The sequence below is a fragment of the Berghia stephanieae genome, chromosome 5 (assembly GCF_034508935.2).
Source record: "Berghia stephanieae isolate SIO BIC M18660-M18661 chromosome 5, UCSD_Bste_1.3, whole genome shotgun sequence".
Lineage (NCBI taxonomy): Eukaryota > Metazoa > Mollusca > Gastropoda > Nudibranchia > Aeolidiidae > Berghia > Berghia stephanieae.
In genome coordinates, this window is record NC_088364.1 from 74,454,205 (window position 1) to 74,473,358 (window position 19,154).

At 35.3% G+C, this 19,154-nt stretch overlaps 1 protein-coding gene across 1 annotated transcript; it reads left to right on the forward strand.

The window, feature by feature from the left end:
• Positions 1–2,344: 2,344 nt before the first annotated feature.
• Positions 2,345–9,818, forward strand: LOC144973593 (CDGSH iron-sulfur domain-containing protein 1-like). The gene is made up of 3 exons (XM_078916226.1): positions 2,345–2,621; positions 5,286–5,482; positions 8,185–9,818. The coding sequence occupies exons 1-3, from the start codon at positions 2,603–2,605 to the stop codon at positions 8,272–8,274; spliced, it is 306 nt and encodes a 101-aa protein (XP_078772352.1). The 5' UTR covers positions 2,345–2,602; the 3' UTR covers positions 8,275–9,818.
• The last annotated feature ends 9,336 nt before the right edge of the window (positions 9,819–19,154 follow it).

The following is a 19,154-nucleotide window of genomic DNA, read 5'->3' on the forward strand; positions in this document are numbered from 1 at the left end:
CGATATTACAAAGTTTATTCAATCTTAGGCTTTCGCCAATAAATCATACAATTTGATGACAACATACATGAAAGTGGAAAAAAATGATAAATGGAACCAAACAATAAACTGATACCATTAATAACCACACCAAAAAAATCAAAAAACAATCGTAATCCCACCAATACGTACAACAATAATAGTAATGATAATAATAATATAATAATAATAATAATAATAATAATAATAATAATAATAAATAAATAATAATAATAATAATAATAATAATAATAAATAATAATAATAATAATATAATATAATAATAATAATAATGATAATAATAATAATAATAATATATAATAATAATAATAATAATAATAATAATAATAATAATAATAATAATAATAATAATAATAATAATAATAATAATAATAATAATAATAATAATAATAATAATAATAATAATAATATATAATAATAATAATAATAATAACAAATGATAATAATAACAATAATAGTATTACCATCATCATTACTACCACCACCATCATTATTAAGTTTGCAATCAGTTTTTCTCGTTTTTTTTAAAATTTGATACCTATAATAGACGAAAATTCCGGTGATTTTGTTAAAGGGTAGTTAAAATATCTAGGATTTTATTAATCCTGAAAACTACGATTTTTATTTTCCTATTTCAAGTAGGCAGGTCTGCTATGACAAGTATCAGTTCCATAGTAAAAAAAAAAAAAAGACAAAAACAAAGTTTATTTAATCTTAGGCTGTCGCCAGTAATTCATACAATACAATTAAGATAAAACAATGCTACCAATCTCTCCTCATGCATTCGTTAGACTATGACAATAACGACCGTGTTATCTTTACTCCTTACCGACCCAACCAACCCTAGCTTCCCACCTCTTCATCACGAACTATCTTATGTATGTATTAGCTTCAGGACGGGCAAGTACGGAATCTGCCCACCCTTCCTTTAAACGTCTTTATTTCCTCTATAACTTAGTTAGAATTCAACTCTCTCTTTTCTCAGAAGAGTATTTCTCGTATACTAATTCAAGTGTTGAGAAAACCAAAATGGTGGTTGTATTTTATATATTTATTTAGTCTTGACTTTTGAATAAAAATGTTTTGTTTTATTAGAGGAAATACAATAGAAAATTACATTGTTTTGCAAAAATATTTAGTCTGGCAATAAAAATACAGCGGTAATTACTTTAAGAATTGGAGAAAAAAAGAACTAACAAATTAATTTGTTAAAGAAAAACAAAACAAAACAAAAAAATCAAATAAGAAAACAATTTAAATAAATGAGTTTTGAGAAGCACTAAGGAAAACGAGGAAAAAAAAAGAAATAATTTAAATGGATAAACAAATATATAAAAACAACACAAGTTAATACTAAATTGATATATTAGTAAATTAATAAATTCAATTCAATACTGAAACCTTCCCAATGTCATTACATCAATGGTACCAGCACAAGTAAGGCAATAAATAAGAAAAAGTACGTTTGCCAAAATCTCTATTTAATTTAGTGTTCACTGGTTTATAAGGTGGGCTCATTTGAATTAGCCCGACCTAGTACTAGAGAGGCCAGACAGCAAAATCGGAGTTCACTGTCAGGCGACAAGACGATGAGATGACGATGTGGGCGGAGTGGAGTGATTTGAGGGGGGGGGGGGGTGATAAAAAGAACAGGAGCGTATCCTGGTTTATGTATTACGGGGTGCATGGTGATTCGCAATCTATCAAAAATACACACAAATTGATTTCAGTACGAAGTATCAAGTTTAAGTACTAACTTTTGAAATTATCTTATTTAAATTAGATTATTTTGGACCTAGTAATACAGCTTATAACTTGAAAAAACAGGCTGGTATTTGCCCACCCTGCCCATTATTACCAGCCGTCCCTGAATAAAGTACATGTCGGTACAATGCCATGTGTTTTTTTTTTTTTTAACTTATGTATGGAGTCCAAAATTTGAGGTGTTGAATTTGAATCTGGAGGGCCCAAATTATTGGCTGCTTGGCATGTATTTTAAGAAGCTATTATGGGCTTGTTGCAACAGAATATATTTTGCGTTAGTTTGAGAGTATTTCCATTACAACAATAAGACCATAACAAATTGGGTTATCAGACTTGCATATATTATACAGGTACACGTTTCACATTGCCCAGGGGCTATTTATTGACCTCACGTAACCTCACGACAAGGACGCCGATCAACACTCAACACCGTACCGGACGAGAGCTCTTTTGAAGTTTTGTTGTTAATGATAATATCGATATTATATTGATGCGATTTTTTACCTTTTGTTATTGTAGCGACATAATACCTTATCTCTTTGTCCATTCCTAGTATTAATTGAGTAAATTAAGATTATACTGGAATGGCGTTTAAGTGTTATACGTTATACGTTAAGTGTTTATATCACTAAGATCGTCATCACTTTCCCGTGTTAGTTTCTTTTTCAAATCGATCTCAATATCGATATTACTTTTATTCCAAATTCCTTGAATCGTTCCTTGAAGCCGTGAAAAGTTGTGAGAATCTTTCTGCAGATTGAGACCAAGTAATAGAAAAGTATACACCTGATTTACAACAATGGGGTTCGACATTGGAAGTAAGTAATTATTATAGTTGATACACTAACAGATTAAGGGAATGGGCTGTATTGCCTTTTGAATGGATTTGTCACGCCTTTATTTTTGGCTAAAAGAGCAAGGGTCATGAATCATTGGGGAAGAGTGAGGGGCCCTGCCTAATGAATGAAATATCTTACACTTATATTAATACTTGAGATTAAGAGTCTTACAAAAATACTCTGACAAATTAACGAGATTTATCTTTATGTTTTGACTCTCCTATGAAGAAATAAATCTAGTTATTCAAAGTTAGATAATCTTCACAACAAGCAAACTCAACGCAAGGGCCAGAAATTAAGCAAGGCCGGCTCCATTTCTCGGAACGCTCAGGAAAATAAACTTGAACTCTATTTCTCCGAAATGGTCCGCTAGCCTCCAGTAACTGATGGGTTACGGACGCGAGGTCGATGCAAATGTAAATGCTCAGAGTGGATGGAATTCTCACGAATCATCAAGCTAGCGTTTTTTATGCATATATAGATCTATTCATCAATATTGTTGACAAAGACAGATTTTTATCAAAAAGTTGTGCTATCGCAGCAAATACTCCATGGCGTATTCACTTTTGCACTTCTCGCTGCACCATCAAAGAGAGAACAGAAGTAAACCTAAATAACAAAGCGAAAGTCTCAAGGCGGGAACAGAGGTTGAAAGACAGGATAGCACAAACTCAAAGTAGAAGTCTAACAGAAAGTTGGGAATACAAGACAGAATGCCCAAACACTGGCAAAAGAACCCCCCACCCCCCCCCCATCCCCCCCAAAAAAAAAAATGCAATCAGATTCACCATTCACACAGACACTCTCCCAAATAACCAAATAAATCTTGAGAACAGAAACCATTCAGAAAAATAGAGATCTAGTTTATTTTCCCGAGCATTCGGAGAAATAGTCACTTCAAGAAATTAAATATAAACATAAGCTAGACTAGATTAGGAATATAACAATAAAATTAAACCAACGGAAATATAGAATGTAACAGCCAGTGCTGGTAAGCTTAGCTCAAGAGGGTGCTGCAAAAGACAACAAACTAGACAGAGGGGTCTATAATGACACGACAATTCACTATCAATGATTCATAATAATAATTATTATTATTATATTTATAAGAAAGAACAATAATAATATTGATTTTGTGTAAAACACTACCACTGTTTTTTCGACAAAACACTCCCTTATATTTACATGATTAATTTACACTTTGATTCTTAATTTACATTTTCATTTAATTTATTTGTTATTTATTTCCATTGCTGTTATTGGGCCCTTGTTAGATTAAAATCATTAAAATTGACAGCGAAACAAGGTCAAGGGGAGCGGTAGGCATTTTTTTGTATTTAAATGTTGACAATTCTTCTTCTTCTTCTTCGTTCCTCTATTGTGAGAAGGATGCGTGTCACATTAATTTTTTTGGGTTGGTTTCCCTTTCCAGACTATTTGCGCCTTTCGGCTCTGCGACTCCGACTTCAGCGGTTCTTTATTCTCTGGATGTGATTCCATAGCCTTTCATCTTCCCAGATCCACAAGGCAGTGGTGGTTTGAAGTTGGAGTTTTCCTTCTCCTAGACAGACTGCTTTCCAAGGCTACGAGCTCTGTCCACCCATTAATGGTGTCTAGGCTGGGAGTCCAGGAGGGTATCTTTGTAGAGTGGCAGTTTCCCTTCACCCCACCAGCGTCATGGGGCTAGCATAGCTTATTGCGTGAACTAGGGCAATCTGGCCACGGCGGTTGATTCCTCCCTTCATCCGTCACCTCAGACACATAGAAACTCGTGTCATCAGCCGGTTAGAAAGTTCCTTTCGGAATACTCCAACCGTTGCCCAGGAGGCGGGCGGGGAAGAATTCCCCTACGTGGACCCTGCCACGAGTTGGAATGGGTTGCGGATCAGTACTGATCAAAATAATCCAATCCTGCCTCCCGTTGACAATTCAACTTGTAAGTTTTGATTTTGGGATTAGAGTTAGAGCAGTACCTTTGCCACCTCTTTGAATAAATATTGTTACACAAGACGGGCCCTACCGATCCCCAACCCTCATTCCATGGAGACAAAGGAGTATTGTTTATTATTATTAGGCAGTCCCTACACTCTTTACTTTCATTCTTGCTTGATGTTCAAGTCACCAGTGAAAAGATAATGACTTGAATGTGTAGTCTTTGTCGTGCAAGATAAGAAGTGGGTAATTGACCATAGATGTAGCCTGACTTAGGAATGGGCTTGCATTTCAAAACATTAATTATAATGTTTGACTTGCAGGTGATGTCACTTTCACTCATACTGCTTTTTTACGGGGTGCTGCAGTATGGCAGTACTAAAGAATAGCCGCAGCTGGAGAGCAATTGAAAAGTCATTAGTTAGAGATATTTTTTTGAAATAGTCAAATCGTTCGCTGCAAATTTTGCTATAGACTCCTTAACTAGAGTTTAATGTGTGGGGCTGTTTTGTCTTCATCTTTGTATTTGATAGTATTCCACTCAGTAATGGCTATAAACTTTAAAGAGTGTTTAGCTAGTTGTTCTGTTACCCCCCATTTTCATTTTGATATATATATATATATATATATATATATATATATATATATATATATATATATATATATATATATATATATATATCCTTTTTCCTTTTTATTTCCTATCACCAGAGAAAGAACTTCTCACCTACGTACCAATCATAACATCGGTTGGTCTTGGAATCTATGTTGTCTGGCAGGCTGTCCGTCCCAAGGTTGGTCTGGTCAACCCTGACATCCAGAAGGACCAGGAGAAGGTGGTCAACAATCTTGACGTTGAAGATGTCGGAGACAAGATTTGCCTCTGTAGGTGCTGGAGGTCCAAAAAGGTAAGAGATAATAAGTTATTTGGCTTTTTGCCAACCCTAACTATGTTAATACTAAATGCAGCACTTCTATCAAACTCGAAATGTAACATGGTATATTGAGAGGCACTGGGTACTATCAAAAGCCCCCCCACCCCCAATTCAACTGCACTCATCAAGAATAAGAAGTGTTGTGCATAGTATTGTTCGCACAGATTTCAGAGTGGCCAACCTTCCCGATTATTTCGGGAAATTCCCTAAATGGATCCACCGTTCCCGATGTCCCGAAACTGCGTTTTTTTTCCCGAAAAAAAAACCATCGTAAAAAAAAAGACGAATTGCGAATGAAAATCTGTCAAATAATAGCAGTAAGCAAAGCCTGTTATCGTGTACATAGTGTAAATAGTATTGTAGTGATGCTGTGGTCTCAATGTGTGTGTAGTTTTTTAGTTTTAAATTGTCAAGTCATATTTATTAATAGAATAGAGGCTGTGACTTCTGCACCAAATTCAATAGAGGGCATAATGCACCTCCTAAGCTTGGATAGAGGATACATATGTCAAAAGTTACCCCTTTCACTTCCAAGGTTTACAGGTATGTCAACTTAATGTCTGTTTTCATTTTCATTCTTTGTAAAGTATTAAATTAGTATTAGGCTGTGTATTACTTCACTCTTAACATTATTGTGCGGTAACCAAAAATTTTCCCTAATTCAGTTTCTGAAAAGTTGGCCACCCTGAGATTTATACACTGTCATGAACTAATTGGTGAAAATACGAAGCTAATTAAAAGCAAAATAAATATCAAATATAATAAAATAAAATAAAATATTCATCAAATATAATAAAATAAGATAAAATATTCACCAAATATAAGGAATTAAAATAAAATATTTATAAAATATACAGCAGTTACAAGCAATGCTATAAAAATCGGACATGAAAGTAGAATAGAATATGCAGGCATTTAGGCATATCAAAGACATTTTCACTGATTGAACTAACCATGGTGCAGTTAAACATCTGTTACAGCTGTATTTGTGAAAATGATAGGGGTTAGCAGTTATAAGTAGATTTAAAACAGGATAAATCATGATTTGAAAATGATCTTTCTCCAATTATAGAGTGCATAGCAGCCAACTGTCCTCATTAAATCGGAACTGTCCAAATTTGACAATCTGTGAAAATTTTTTAGAAAAAGAAAACTGGACTCTATCAGTGCTGATGGTTTTCCTCGGATCCGCGATTTTGTAGTCCAGAGGAGGAATTTCCCCCTTTTAAAAATTACATTTTCTCGAAACAATGTGCTAGCATTGAGAGAGTTGATGTGTGGTGGAACACACAGTAGGAACAGTTTTCCACTCTCCATAAGTTAGCTAGATTATCAATGATGATAGTCATCTCAATTGCTCTAAAAGTGGGGTATAGTGCAGTAAAAATGGGGCTTAAAGGCAATCGTTCAACATTTTCCTACTTTTTCACTTTTTGTCACCATCAGCACTACTTTATATATGTATGGAAATGATCATAGCATATTCCAGGATTATGCTTTATTGAATAGCAGAGTAAAACAAGGAATAGAAAGAACTCTAGATTATATTTTATATAATCCAAACACTGCTATTGTAGGTCATTACAGTTCAGTATTGTGCATTAGGGTGTCCCGTTTCAGCTCTTTGAAAAGTTGGCCGCTATGAGAGTGCTTATACTTGCTTAACACCATGTTCTTAGTTCATTGTGATTTGTGTGCCTTTTGGTGATCGTAAAAAATCAGTCTTTATTATTTAATTCATAAGATTGTTAAGCACAAGTACAATTTTCCGAACAACGACAGCTCTGCTAGGTTATCCTCAGGTTTTAACGTTTATCTTTTGTAGGATAAAGAAAACTTGTGCAAGGTTATAATATCAAGATATCAAAGTGCATGCTTGAACTCATGACACAATTTAAGCTATTTTATGAGTCCAAAGCAGTATCTCTACACTCATCATCATCATGGCTTATCCATCCTGGATGTGGCCTCCGCAACTGCCAACCGAAACAAGCTTCTGTCCTACGTCATCCTTCCACATTCAGTCACTGGCTCATTCATCCATTTGCTAATATCTTGTGACGCGTCTTCTTCTTGGTTTCCCACTCCCTTTTTTACCCTCCTGAATACTGTCTAGGGGTCATGTCTCTTGATTTTACCAAATAAAGCAAGTTTTAGTTTCTGTATCATCTTGATGAGCTATGGCTCCCTAATGCCCAGGGACTCTTTCACATTTTGGTTAGATTCCTTTGCTGTCCAGGAAATGTAACAAAATTAAGGGTTTTTTTTTTAGTCATGAGCTTGTGTTTTTGTTTGTTTATTCAAATTGAAGAATTAAAAATCGTAGACAGATGACTTGTTTTTATCATTGTTAGTTTATATCCTAAAAACTGTTTTATCTAATTAATCATATAATGATTAGATGAATTAGTTTTTACTTCTTTTTCCTATGTTCCCTGTAGGTAAAATAGTTTAACATTCTTTTCCTTTTGTATTGTATGTGACATTTATATTGATGATGTATTGATGCCCTTTTATGCTCTTAATTGTTTTGATACTTTGGTTTAATTGTACTTGAATTATTTTTTTATTTTTTTTAAGCGCTTTGAGGTTTCGACAAAAAGCGCTATATAAATATGCTTATTATTATTATTATTATTATTATTATTATTATTATTATTATTATTTTATTCCAGTTCCCCGTATGTGATGGTTCTCACAACGCTCACAACAAGGCAAAGGGAGATAATGTAGGCCCGGTCATTGTCACCAAGAAGGCTGCTTAAACCTGGTTACCAAAGAGATACTCCATGTTTTAAAGCCCTTTGTTATTGTTACTCCAGCCACTTTCATACATTATGCTTATGCCGCACTATCATACTTTCAAACTTAAGTTCTCAGGACTTGCTTTTTTGCTTTTGTTTTTTTTTTTAATATTCTTTTTCAACTCGAACATAGTATTACTGTCAGTAAACAAATTTTAGGATCATTATATGTTGTTTTGGGTTTATTTTTCGTTGTAGCCTCAAATTGATGTATTCCACTTTTACTTTGATTCACAATTGGCTTATAAGTAGATTTTTTTTTTTAATTGTTAACATAGATGATCTGATTTAATAGATTACATTACAATTAAGACCTCTTTTTTCTTTTATTCTTTTTGAAAATACCATTAATATTTTATTTAATTAAACTATTTTTACAATTTTGAAACATGTTTTAAAATGATCCTTGAATGCCCTATTAGTTTTCTATGTTTAAATTTTTTTCTTTGTGTGTGAAATGTGAAGACTGTGTGGCCTGAAATACAAAGATTGTTTAATTCTTGTGAATTGAGGGCGAGGTTGGGAAAAAGAGTGATTGATTTAAATTATTTTTTTCTCCTGTATTTTATTTTATGAAAAGATTAAAAATATATATCAATTTAAATTCTTTTTTTTTCGTGTGAAGTAATATTTGCCCTTTGTATTTTAGGGGTTTTGTTTGTTTGTTTTTTTTAAGAAAGTTAATCTGTAGCTTTTAGATGTTCTTGGACAAGGGATGTTATTATACTCCATTCTGTCAAACTATGTTTTATGACGACAATGGTCATCATTTGAATTATACCTCATAAAGATTCACATGTGTACTGTTTTATCCGGATAATATTTTTGAATTTCTTAGGCTTTCAGATTGAACTCAATTTTCTGCGAGTCTTGCGTGAATTTAGACTAATTGTTGATTTTTAGAGAATCATACGAGATAGGAATTTGCATTTAGACTTCGCAATAGCCGTGTTGTTAATGGTCCATTATACAGCAGTAATTATTCCTTAATTTTCATAATCATTTATATTTGGAGGTTTTTAGGCCTTTAACTCTCTCCTTACCAGCCATTTTCAGGATTTTCCCCAAAACTTCACACCCAACCAACACAAAAATAGATTTTTGTCACTTAAACACAATAGCAATAAAGTTCTTGCCATACATATTTTCTTTATCAAAACATGGTCTACAACACACTGTCCATTTTCTTTAAATTTTATGATGTACAAAAGAAATTTGAATTAGAAAAATGTTGGTTGTATCGTAACGAATGTGACGATTTTCCTATAGTTGGTAAGGAGAAGGTTAAGGATTGGTGTTAATTATTCAGATTTAAGTAAGGACAGCGATATAAAAGCCACCATTGTGATATTGACTTTCCTGAAATGATTCACAAAGAGCTTTTTATTGAACCAATATTATTGATATCAATATTGTACCGGTGTAATCAGTTGTACGTGGTTAGAAGTTCATAGAGAATTTAATAGAATCATAGAAGAGGCGAATAAATCTGATGAAAAATGAAACTCTTTTTGTTTTGTCTTATCTGTGGATGTATCTTTGATTTAGATATGGGCAGTTACAGTTAGTGGAGGACAGTTATTTTCTTTGGTTCTACCTTTGTGAAGGGTCAGGGTCTATCGACTGGGCGGGATTCCTTACCTCCCATAGTGGGCAGGGAGGTACTTCTGTCTTCTATCCCCCTATATCTGTTTTCCAACTTGCTTTCTGTCTTGGAATGAGATTACTTGGTTTTGTGCTGGCCCTGGCTGGATGCCCTTGCTGAGAGGGAAACAGTCAAATATATAGATAGCTTTGGGGGATCAGATATTTTTCTCCTTGTAAATAATCTCTCTGTTATGCACTGTATTATGTTTTGTTTATGTATTATATATGGTATGTAAACATTTGAGTGTATATTCCTCTTAGTAGGGACCTGTGCTTGTGTCGGGATGAGACTTTTAGGTGATCTCAAACTACGTAAGTACTTTGATAGTGTGCTCTTGGAATCTACATCTGTTTCCTATTTGAACCAATTCCCCTTTGTCTTACCTTTTCTTGGGTGCTTTGATTGTAATCTGTAACTTGGGGTCTAAATTCACTCCATTTTCTTCCTTTTTACTGGCGCTGATATTACCTTAATGTGTTTCAAGCGCCGTAAAACCCTTCAAAACAAACAAAGCATTGTCCTTGCCCGGGATGTGAGGGAAACAGTCAACTGTATAGTTACGAGTTGTTGGAAATTATATTTTATTTCTCTTGCACTGTTTGTTTGGTTTTTTTTCTACACATATATGGTTTGTAATCATTTGAGTGTTCCTCTTAGAGGGGACTGTGCTTGTGTCAGGATGGGACACTTAGGTGATCTCAAACTAAGTACACAGATAGTGTGCTCGTGGAATCTACATCTGTTCTCTATTTGAACTAATTCCCCTTTGTCTTACTTATTATTCTGGGGTGCTTAAAATGTAATTCTATAGCGTTTTTCTATCCCATTTTCTTCCTTTTATTTTTAGTGGCGCTGAACATTTATACGTACATCAATGCTCAATGCGCCTCACAATGATCCATTTATTCCCCCATCTGGTCATATGGAACCTTATTTCCATTTCATACTGTAAACGTTGCTTGTTAGGCATCCTCTTTGTAATAACTCTTTCAATCACTGTTTACAGCCAGGTGCTCATTCACACCCGAGTCGAGCGAGGTAATGTGTGCTAGATGCCTTTCCAGAGAACACAACATCGGGACCAGTATGTTCCGCGATCACTCACCCTTCCCGCCACAAATCACGCTTAACATTAACATGCACACATCGCTTGACTTTTGTGACAAGACGAGACAGCTTACTGCTGAGCCACTCCCTGTGCAGTCTTGGCGTGGAATGGGGGAGTTGGGGATCGCTCGATCCGTAGTTGAATTTGAAGATGAATGTGTCTATCTACTGTCACAGTCTTGTGTTGAGACTTTTTCACGGTTTAATTATTAAGGTTGATCGTAATCGATCTATGGTATTTGAAGTGTGTATGGGGGGGGGGGGGGGGGGGAGTTGTCAGTGTAATATCAATTGCAGCACATTTTACTTCTGTACACGAATTTCTCTAGCCGTTTGTTTTCTGTTTTTGTATTCTTTTGTTGTTGTTGTTGTTTTGTTTCGTCTTTTGTTGGAGCTTGTGTGTGTGTGTGTGTGAATTTTGCTTAGATTTTCTCTTTTTCTTTCTTTCTTTCAGTTTTTTTTTTTTATTTGGGTGGGGGGGGGGGGGGGGGGGCATATAATTTGTACGCGGATTAGCAAGGCAAATTCTAATGGAAGCTGCCAAAAATCCTGGTGTGGTATTGTATATTATATATGAAATAAAAGATTGATTGACGTATGGGATGCTGGAGCTGAAAAATGTTAAAAACCGGATTTATTTCTCTTTCATCTCTTGATTTCACAAACATGACCCGGGGGCATAATGTCTTCTGTGAACTATCTATCGTCAACTGGGATAACTTTGCTTTAACGGGAATATTTGCCTCTGAATTTGGAACATTTTAAATAATCTCAGCTTTGTTGTAGTGATAAAATTATTGAGAACTATTTACTGATGGGCTTTCTAAAAATAATATAAAACACCTGAGTGACGTCAATTTTGTTCCCTCTGTAAGAAAATTGCCACATTCGTTACGGCGCAACCTACATTTTTCTCATTCAAATTTCTTATGTAGATCATAGCATCTAAAGAAGTATTTTTGTTATAGTTATGAGAAGCGAATGTTTTGTTGTAAAGCTAGTTTTACTTGCTTTTGCTTTTAATGGTTTTTCGGCGCTTGCAACACATTTAGATCATATCAGTGCCAGTTAAAAGGAAGAAAATTGGATAGTCAAAAGGTTCTAGAATTACAATTTCTGCTCCCACGAAAAAGTAAGACAAAGGAGATTGTTCCAATAGGGGAACCGATATAGATTCTAAGGGCATACCATCAATGCGTTTGAGATCACCGATCACCTAAAAGCCTCATCCAGACACCAGGACATGATCCTACTAGAGGAACACACTCAAATGTTAACAAAAACAAAACAAAAATATAACTATCAGTACATAACAGAGAGATGAATTACAAGGAAAATAAATATCGTCTCCCAAAAATAATCTTATAGATAGTTCGAAGATGACGTCACTCAGGTCTTTGTTATTGTTTTTTGCCATCCGCGTTTATGAGTAATGCTCACTGATCTGTATTAACCTGACTATAAACGTTCATGGATACACACAGTTTTGTGTGTTGGTCCGTTACACTTCCGGATGGCAATGTTATGAGCTTCTTAGCCAAGCGCATACTATCTATACATTTGACTGTTTCCCTCACGGTCGAGTACTCCTGCAAGGGCCAGAACAAAACCAGGTAATCCAAGACAAAGACTCAGAAAGCAACTCAAAACGAATAGTAATCGAAGACACAACAAGGAGGGAGGTCAGTAACCCCCCCCCCCCCCCCCCCCCCCCCTCGAAAGCTTTCTGAATAAAGTTATCAATATCCTGTACTCATTGTCATTGCTCCCGAGTAAAGACTTTAACTCACTCAATCCTAGAGATTTTTGCTACTTTTCAAAATTGGGAGAAAACGTTTAAATAATGAGCATGTACATAGATAATTCTTTTCAGAATTGTCTCGTACATGCTCATTATTTAAACGTTTTCTCCCAATTTTGAAAAGTAGCAAAAAAAAAAAAATAGATGTTTTATTCAACTATCATTAACATGCAAAAACTAACAACATTAGCTTTGATTCTAGAGATAGGCCTATAATTTGTCTCATAAAAATGGTATAAATAGGCATGGGGTAGTACTAGTAGCGTATGGCTACACCTCCAAAAGTATTTCGTCAACCCAGCTTCTAAAGTCTTTCTCCGCCCTAAGGACGGTTTCGTATCCACCTCAAGTTTAGTGACTGGACAGTGGAGGGCGATGTGATCGCTGGTCTCTAGGGCTGCCTGACATTTCTGGCAGGTATCACTGTTTCGAAGTTTCCATCTGCACATATTTGATGCAGTTCTGCCATGCCCAGTTAAGAGGCGATTTGAGGAAGTCCAGTATTTCCTGGCGCTATTGAATGCAGGCACTCTTTTGGTTGGATCTTTAATGATGCATTGGGTAAAAGTAACCCGTGAAAACTACGGATATAGTCGGTGTTAGGTTAGGGTTGAGTTTAAAACATCATTTTTTTTTGTCAACTGTTGGATGGGCATGACGTTTTGGGGAAACTCCGAAACAAGAGAGTTAATTTCCAACTAAACACAAACTCATTGTAAACCCTTCCTCCCTATTCTCCTCCCCCAACCAACCCCCAAATCCCTGCTGAATGACCCCAAAACTCAATGGATCGCAATTAGTGTATTACAGTAAATTGATTAATTTTAATTACTCCAAATGGATTGACTTTTCATTATTCAATGACCATAGATGTGCCCTGCCATAAACGCATCGATTCGTTTGGGGGTTTTTGTTGTTGTTTTTTTTAGTTTAAAAGCATCTCCCATACCTCCTCTTATTCAGACATGGACGCACGCACACATACATACATACATACATACATACATACATACATACATACATACATACATACATACATACATACATACATACATACATACATACATACACACAAATGCATGCATACATACATACAAACATGTATACATAATATTATAAATACATACATACAAACACGCTCATACTGGGAGAGAGAGAGAGAGAGATATTTATTGCCATGTCTGATGGGGCGTCTCCTTGTTTGTGGCTCAGAGGTGCTGGGGAAATTTTGTTATTTTTTCATAGCTGTAAACGAGCGTTAAGAAGTGATTGGCACCCTTTAGACAGGACGCCAGTTTCCAGATAAATCAGACTCGAACCCAGTGACTTGAACCATGATAACTGTATATTGGTTAGAAAGCATATTATGTGACCCTTCGTCTCAAAGCGGTATTATGTCAGGATACACTCGGTGAGGGGAACTGAATTCATTGCCACAAATATAAACCTTGAGTTAAATTTATGTACGTTATGGTGGAGTATAAAAATGCCATTTATTCTTGCATTGCAAAAAAAACGTCTAAGGTCCAATTTCCCACCGTTCTATCTCTAAATTCACTTATTGGGGTCTGAACCATCCCGACATTATACCGTTTTGAGACGGAGGGTCACACACAGACACACACACACACACACACACACAAATATATATATATATATATATATATATATATATATATATATATATATATATATATATATATATATATGAGCCCATTTCAAAAGGTGCCAATTTTTTTTTCTCAAAATAAAAGTGACATAATAGTCCATTTATGTTTCTATATATGTAGCAAAAACCCTGTACTTCATGAATCAAAGGCCCTTTCGATAACATTACGGTCAAACGCAGCGTAATAACGTCAATAATGCCTATAGGTTGCTGGTGTCACCTGTGACCGGTAACACCAAAATGAGACAAAAAGCGCAATAAACAAATGATTTTTGTTAAGTATCAAACTTTATTTAGAGTCTAGTAAGTTATAAACAAACAGACACAATCAACAACAATCATAGTGCAATAGTGTTACCAACTATTGGAGAAAAGGTTGCTTTTTGGTGTCATCGGTCACAAGCAACATAGAATGCAAATATATTATTTCATAAAAATGATTGTACATTAACAACAACAACAATATTGCATATGCTTATTACCAGCAATGTTCAGAAACTTTTGGAATAAAATGTTGGGAAATAATGTGACCAAAGCATATCGACGGTCAGATGATAAAACCTCTGAAGTAGCGTTTTCGTGAATCCGTTGATCAAAGCTCTGATGTCGACATCAGAGTTTGGCGCCCGGCGTTTTCACGACGATCAATCCTCCGATGTCACTTCCGAGGTTTGAACCATGGGTTTTGAGATAGAGGAGAGCTGCAACACGTTTCTTAATACTTTGTATTGCATGGCAATCATCATCATCATCATCATCATCATCATCATCATCATCATCATCATCATCATCATACGGATGTAGGAGATGAAAATTAATATTTAAATAAACTTTAAAGATTAAGATAAAATTATTATTTCCTTTTAGTTTGTTCATGTTTTTTCAATGTATATACAATTCATATATATAGGGACCCTTTGCAAAGTGCCCTGACCGCGTTTACTGGATATTGCGCTATATAAATGCTCAATGTTATTTATTTTTTCTTTAGTTTTGTTGTTTTTTGTTTGTTTGTTTGTTTTTGTTTGTTTAGCTTTTTCTTTTTCTTTTTTTTAAAAAATAAATGATAAGATCTTTGTTGTTTGTTGGACAGGATGGGTAGGTGTTTAAATGGTGGTATGATATCAGGATAGCATCAGGTGGATTTGTCATGGGGATGACGTGATTTAATAGGGTGATTGTCATGATCGAGCTTTAGACTCCTTCCGCACTAGGACAAAACTGTCCCGGGACATATTTGTCCTGTCCCACTGGAGAAAACTTCTATTCAAAAGGGGTTCCGCACTAGGACAGGACTGTCCCAGGACACACCTGCACGAATGCATTATCTTTTTTTTTTTTTTACAAGATTCAAAAGTTTATCTGTAGGCAATTGCAACTCTAATAATTCACATTTTATGAATCAACATAAGATACGACATGACGATAATGATTTTTTACACTGTACAATGGGATTTGTTTACATAAGATTTATATAATCATGACAAATTCTTATAGCAAGAGTAATATTATTGCTGCTGCTACTACTACTACTACTACTACTACTACTACTCGTACTACTACTACTACTACTACTACTACTACTACTACTACTACTACCACTACTCGTACTACTACTACTACTACTACTACTACTACTACTACTACTACTACTACTACTACCACCACTACTACTACAACAACAACAACTACTACTACTACTACTACTACTACTACTACTACTACTACTACTACTACTACTACTACTACTGCTACTACTACTACTACTACTACTACTACTACTACTACTACTACTACTACTACCACCACTACTACTCCTCGTACTACTACTACTACTACTACTACTACTACTACTACTACTACTACTACTACTACTACTACCACCACCACCACTACTACTTCTACTACTACTACTACTACTACTACTACTACTACTACTACTACTACTACTACTACTACTACTACTACTAATGGATGAAATAGAGGTTGCATATTTCTGTGCTTTACTACGTGGAAAAAAAGACAAATTGAAAGAGAAAACAATATTGGGTGCATCCTTTAATGACCCAAAGATTGCTCAAGGGTCAATTCCGTAGACTCTATAGTGATCTCCGATATTATCTTAAAATGACTTTCTTGGAATCACCTCATTTTACCCAGGTGCAAATGAGTACCAGTTCGCTAATGAAAGTAATCTTTGACGGACTAGCATCATTCAAGAGGATAATAGAAAGTCAGCATGCCTCGTACCCGAAAGGCATCAGTTGACTAAGTCACCTCGCCTAGCTCAATTTGCGGCGCTGCATTGCGGCTGACGCCTGGGTTATTCCAGTCTTCCCTTGGAATAGACCCTCGAGAAAAATTTCCCCTATGGGATGAAAAAGGGAATTATATTTTTTTTAAATTTAAACTGTTATCTGTCTGCTCAAAGCCACAGAAACATGAATAAGTTCCGGATTTATAAGCTTAGGAGGCAAGATGGCCCATGGTTAGCGCGTTGTACTCTGGACTCAGAGGTTCTGTGTTCGATTCCGACCGAAGCCAATTTGTACTTTCTAGAGCAAGAAAATTTACTCCAATCACTCACTCCATTCAGGTGTAAAAGGGTACCTGTCAAGCTGGGATAGTAATCTGCGATAGACTAGCGTCCTGTTCAAAGGTTTTCAAACAAATACATTAATTGTCCGCTTCACGCTATTGAAACCGGAATAACTCCTGCACCATTGGCTACAAGACTCTAAAGGACTTAATTTGTCTTACAATGAGTCCAAGTGGCTCAGAAGGAAAGGACTTACTTAAAAATATTTTCATTGAGAATTCCCGAAATAAATAACGATAAAGATAATTGATCCCACAAGTTACCGAATAGATGTGCGACCGGTTTTAGACACGTTACTGCTGTGTCACAGTGTGACACTTCTTAAATAATATTTATAAACATACGTTTTTAAATTGCCGAAAATGTTTATGTTGCTATGCCTTCTGTACGTGGTTTCATCACATAGAATTATTTTTTGAATTGTTCTTGCTTTTTTATATTCAGAATTGAAATACATAAATAAATTATAACTGTGAAATTGAATGTAAGCTTCAGTTTAATATACGAAAACAGATAAAATGGACGTTTCGGGTTTCCCCTTTATCAACAACACATGATGCATTAAAAACTACAGACGAATGAGATAATGTGGTAGTGGCGTTGTTAAGATGCATAAACAAAAACATTGATGGGCAGGAAATTGTATGCTACTTTGTGAGGAAGCGCGAATTAAAACAGAGCAATAGAAATTTATAAAAGGTACGTACTTAATTATGTCAAAAGAGGGGAGGCGGGGAGGAACTGTGAAATGCAGTATAGAAAGTGAACTAAAATAAAGTGTGGACTATTGTTAGAAAATAAATACAATGGAATTGGAAATAAATACAAAATGTAAGGGATGTAGGTATTAATATATTAGTGGCATTAGCAGCAGCAGAAGCAACAGTAGTAGTAGTAGTAGTAGTAGTAGTAGTAGTAGTAGTAGTAGTAGTAGTAGTAGTAGTAGTAGTAGTAGTAGTAGTAGTAGTAGTAGTAGTAGGGATGCAGAAAATAAAGACAGGCATTTCAATTTTGACACGGCGCCGCCAAGTCTGGGACTTTTTGTCCTAGTACGGAAGGCTGCTATATTTTTGTACTATCACAAACGATTTGAACACGGGACTGGGACAGTCCTGTCCCGTTGATGTTGTGGCATTTCACAACGGCTTGGGACACAACGGGACTGTTTTGTCCCGTCCCAATAGGTGCGGAAGATTTTTCTAAATTCTATATGTTACAGATTTGGGACAGGACTGTCCAGGACAGTCCTGTCCTAGTGCGGAAGAGGGTTTATTATTTTTAATTAATAGAGATAGGGAGAACAGGTGATCGGCGTATTATCTTTTTAAATACCCAATCATTATTCCGTACATTATATTTACTAGTAAAGCATAACCGGGAGATAATAGGCTTGAAGTTCAGTCGCATCGTGACTTTAGAAATTGACAATTATTTAGCAGCTGTGATATTTATGGATGCTCAAAATTATAGAGTCCAATGTCAATACAACCATATTAACAGTAAAATGAAATATTGAATTTGTAGTTAAAAACACAATCATTCTTTCTAATCCACGAAAACAAACTATACATCATTTACATGACGTGTTTTGATTGCTTGAAAGTACTTCTCCGTCTCCCTTGAACTCTGAACTAACATCAGAGGTTTGATCATCTTGAGACTAAAGAATAAGAGGGCACGCTTATCTCTGAAGTTGACATCAGAGGTTAGATCAGCGGATTGGCAAAAACGCTACCTCAGAGGTTTGATCAACGGGCCATCGATATCTTATTTAGCGACATTGTGTCACTTGTGACATTAGACCGATGACACCATTACTAATGTCACAAGCAATACCAAATTGCAATTTCGACAATATATCATTAATTTCAGTCAAACCAGTGTAATAACCTCAGGTAAATATGGAATTTAATAATATTTCAGAAACCAAAGACTTCAAAAATAGAAATATACATGGAAAATAAAGCATCTGAATGTGACTTGTGATATAAGACCGGTGACAACATTACTTATACTT

Excerpts from the sequence above, each read along its gene's own strand:
- LOC144973593 (XM_078916226.1), top strand. Across the intron at positions 5,483-8,184 it reads GGTGCTGGAGGTCCAAAAAG|TTCCCCGTATGTGATGGTTC; the intron begins GTAAGAGATAAT and ends ATTTTATTCCAG.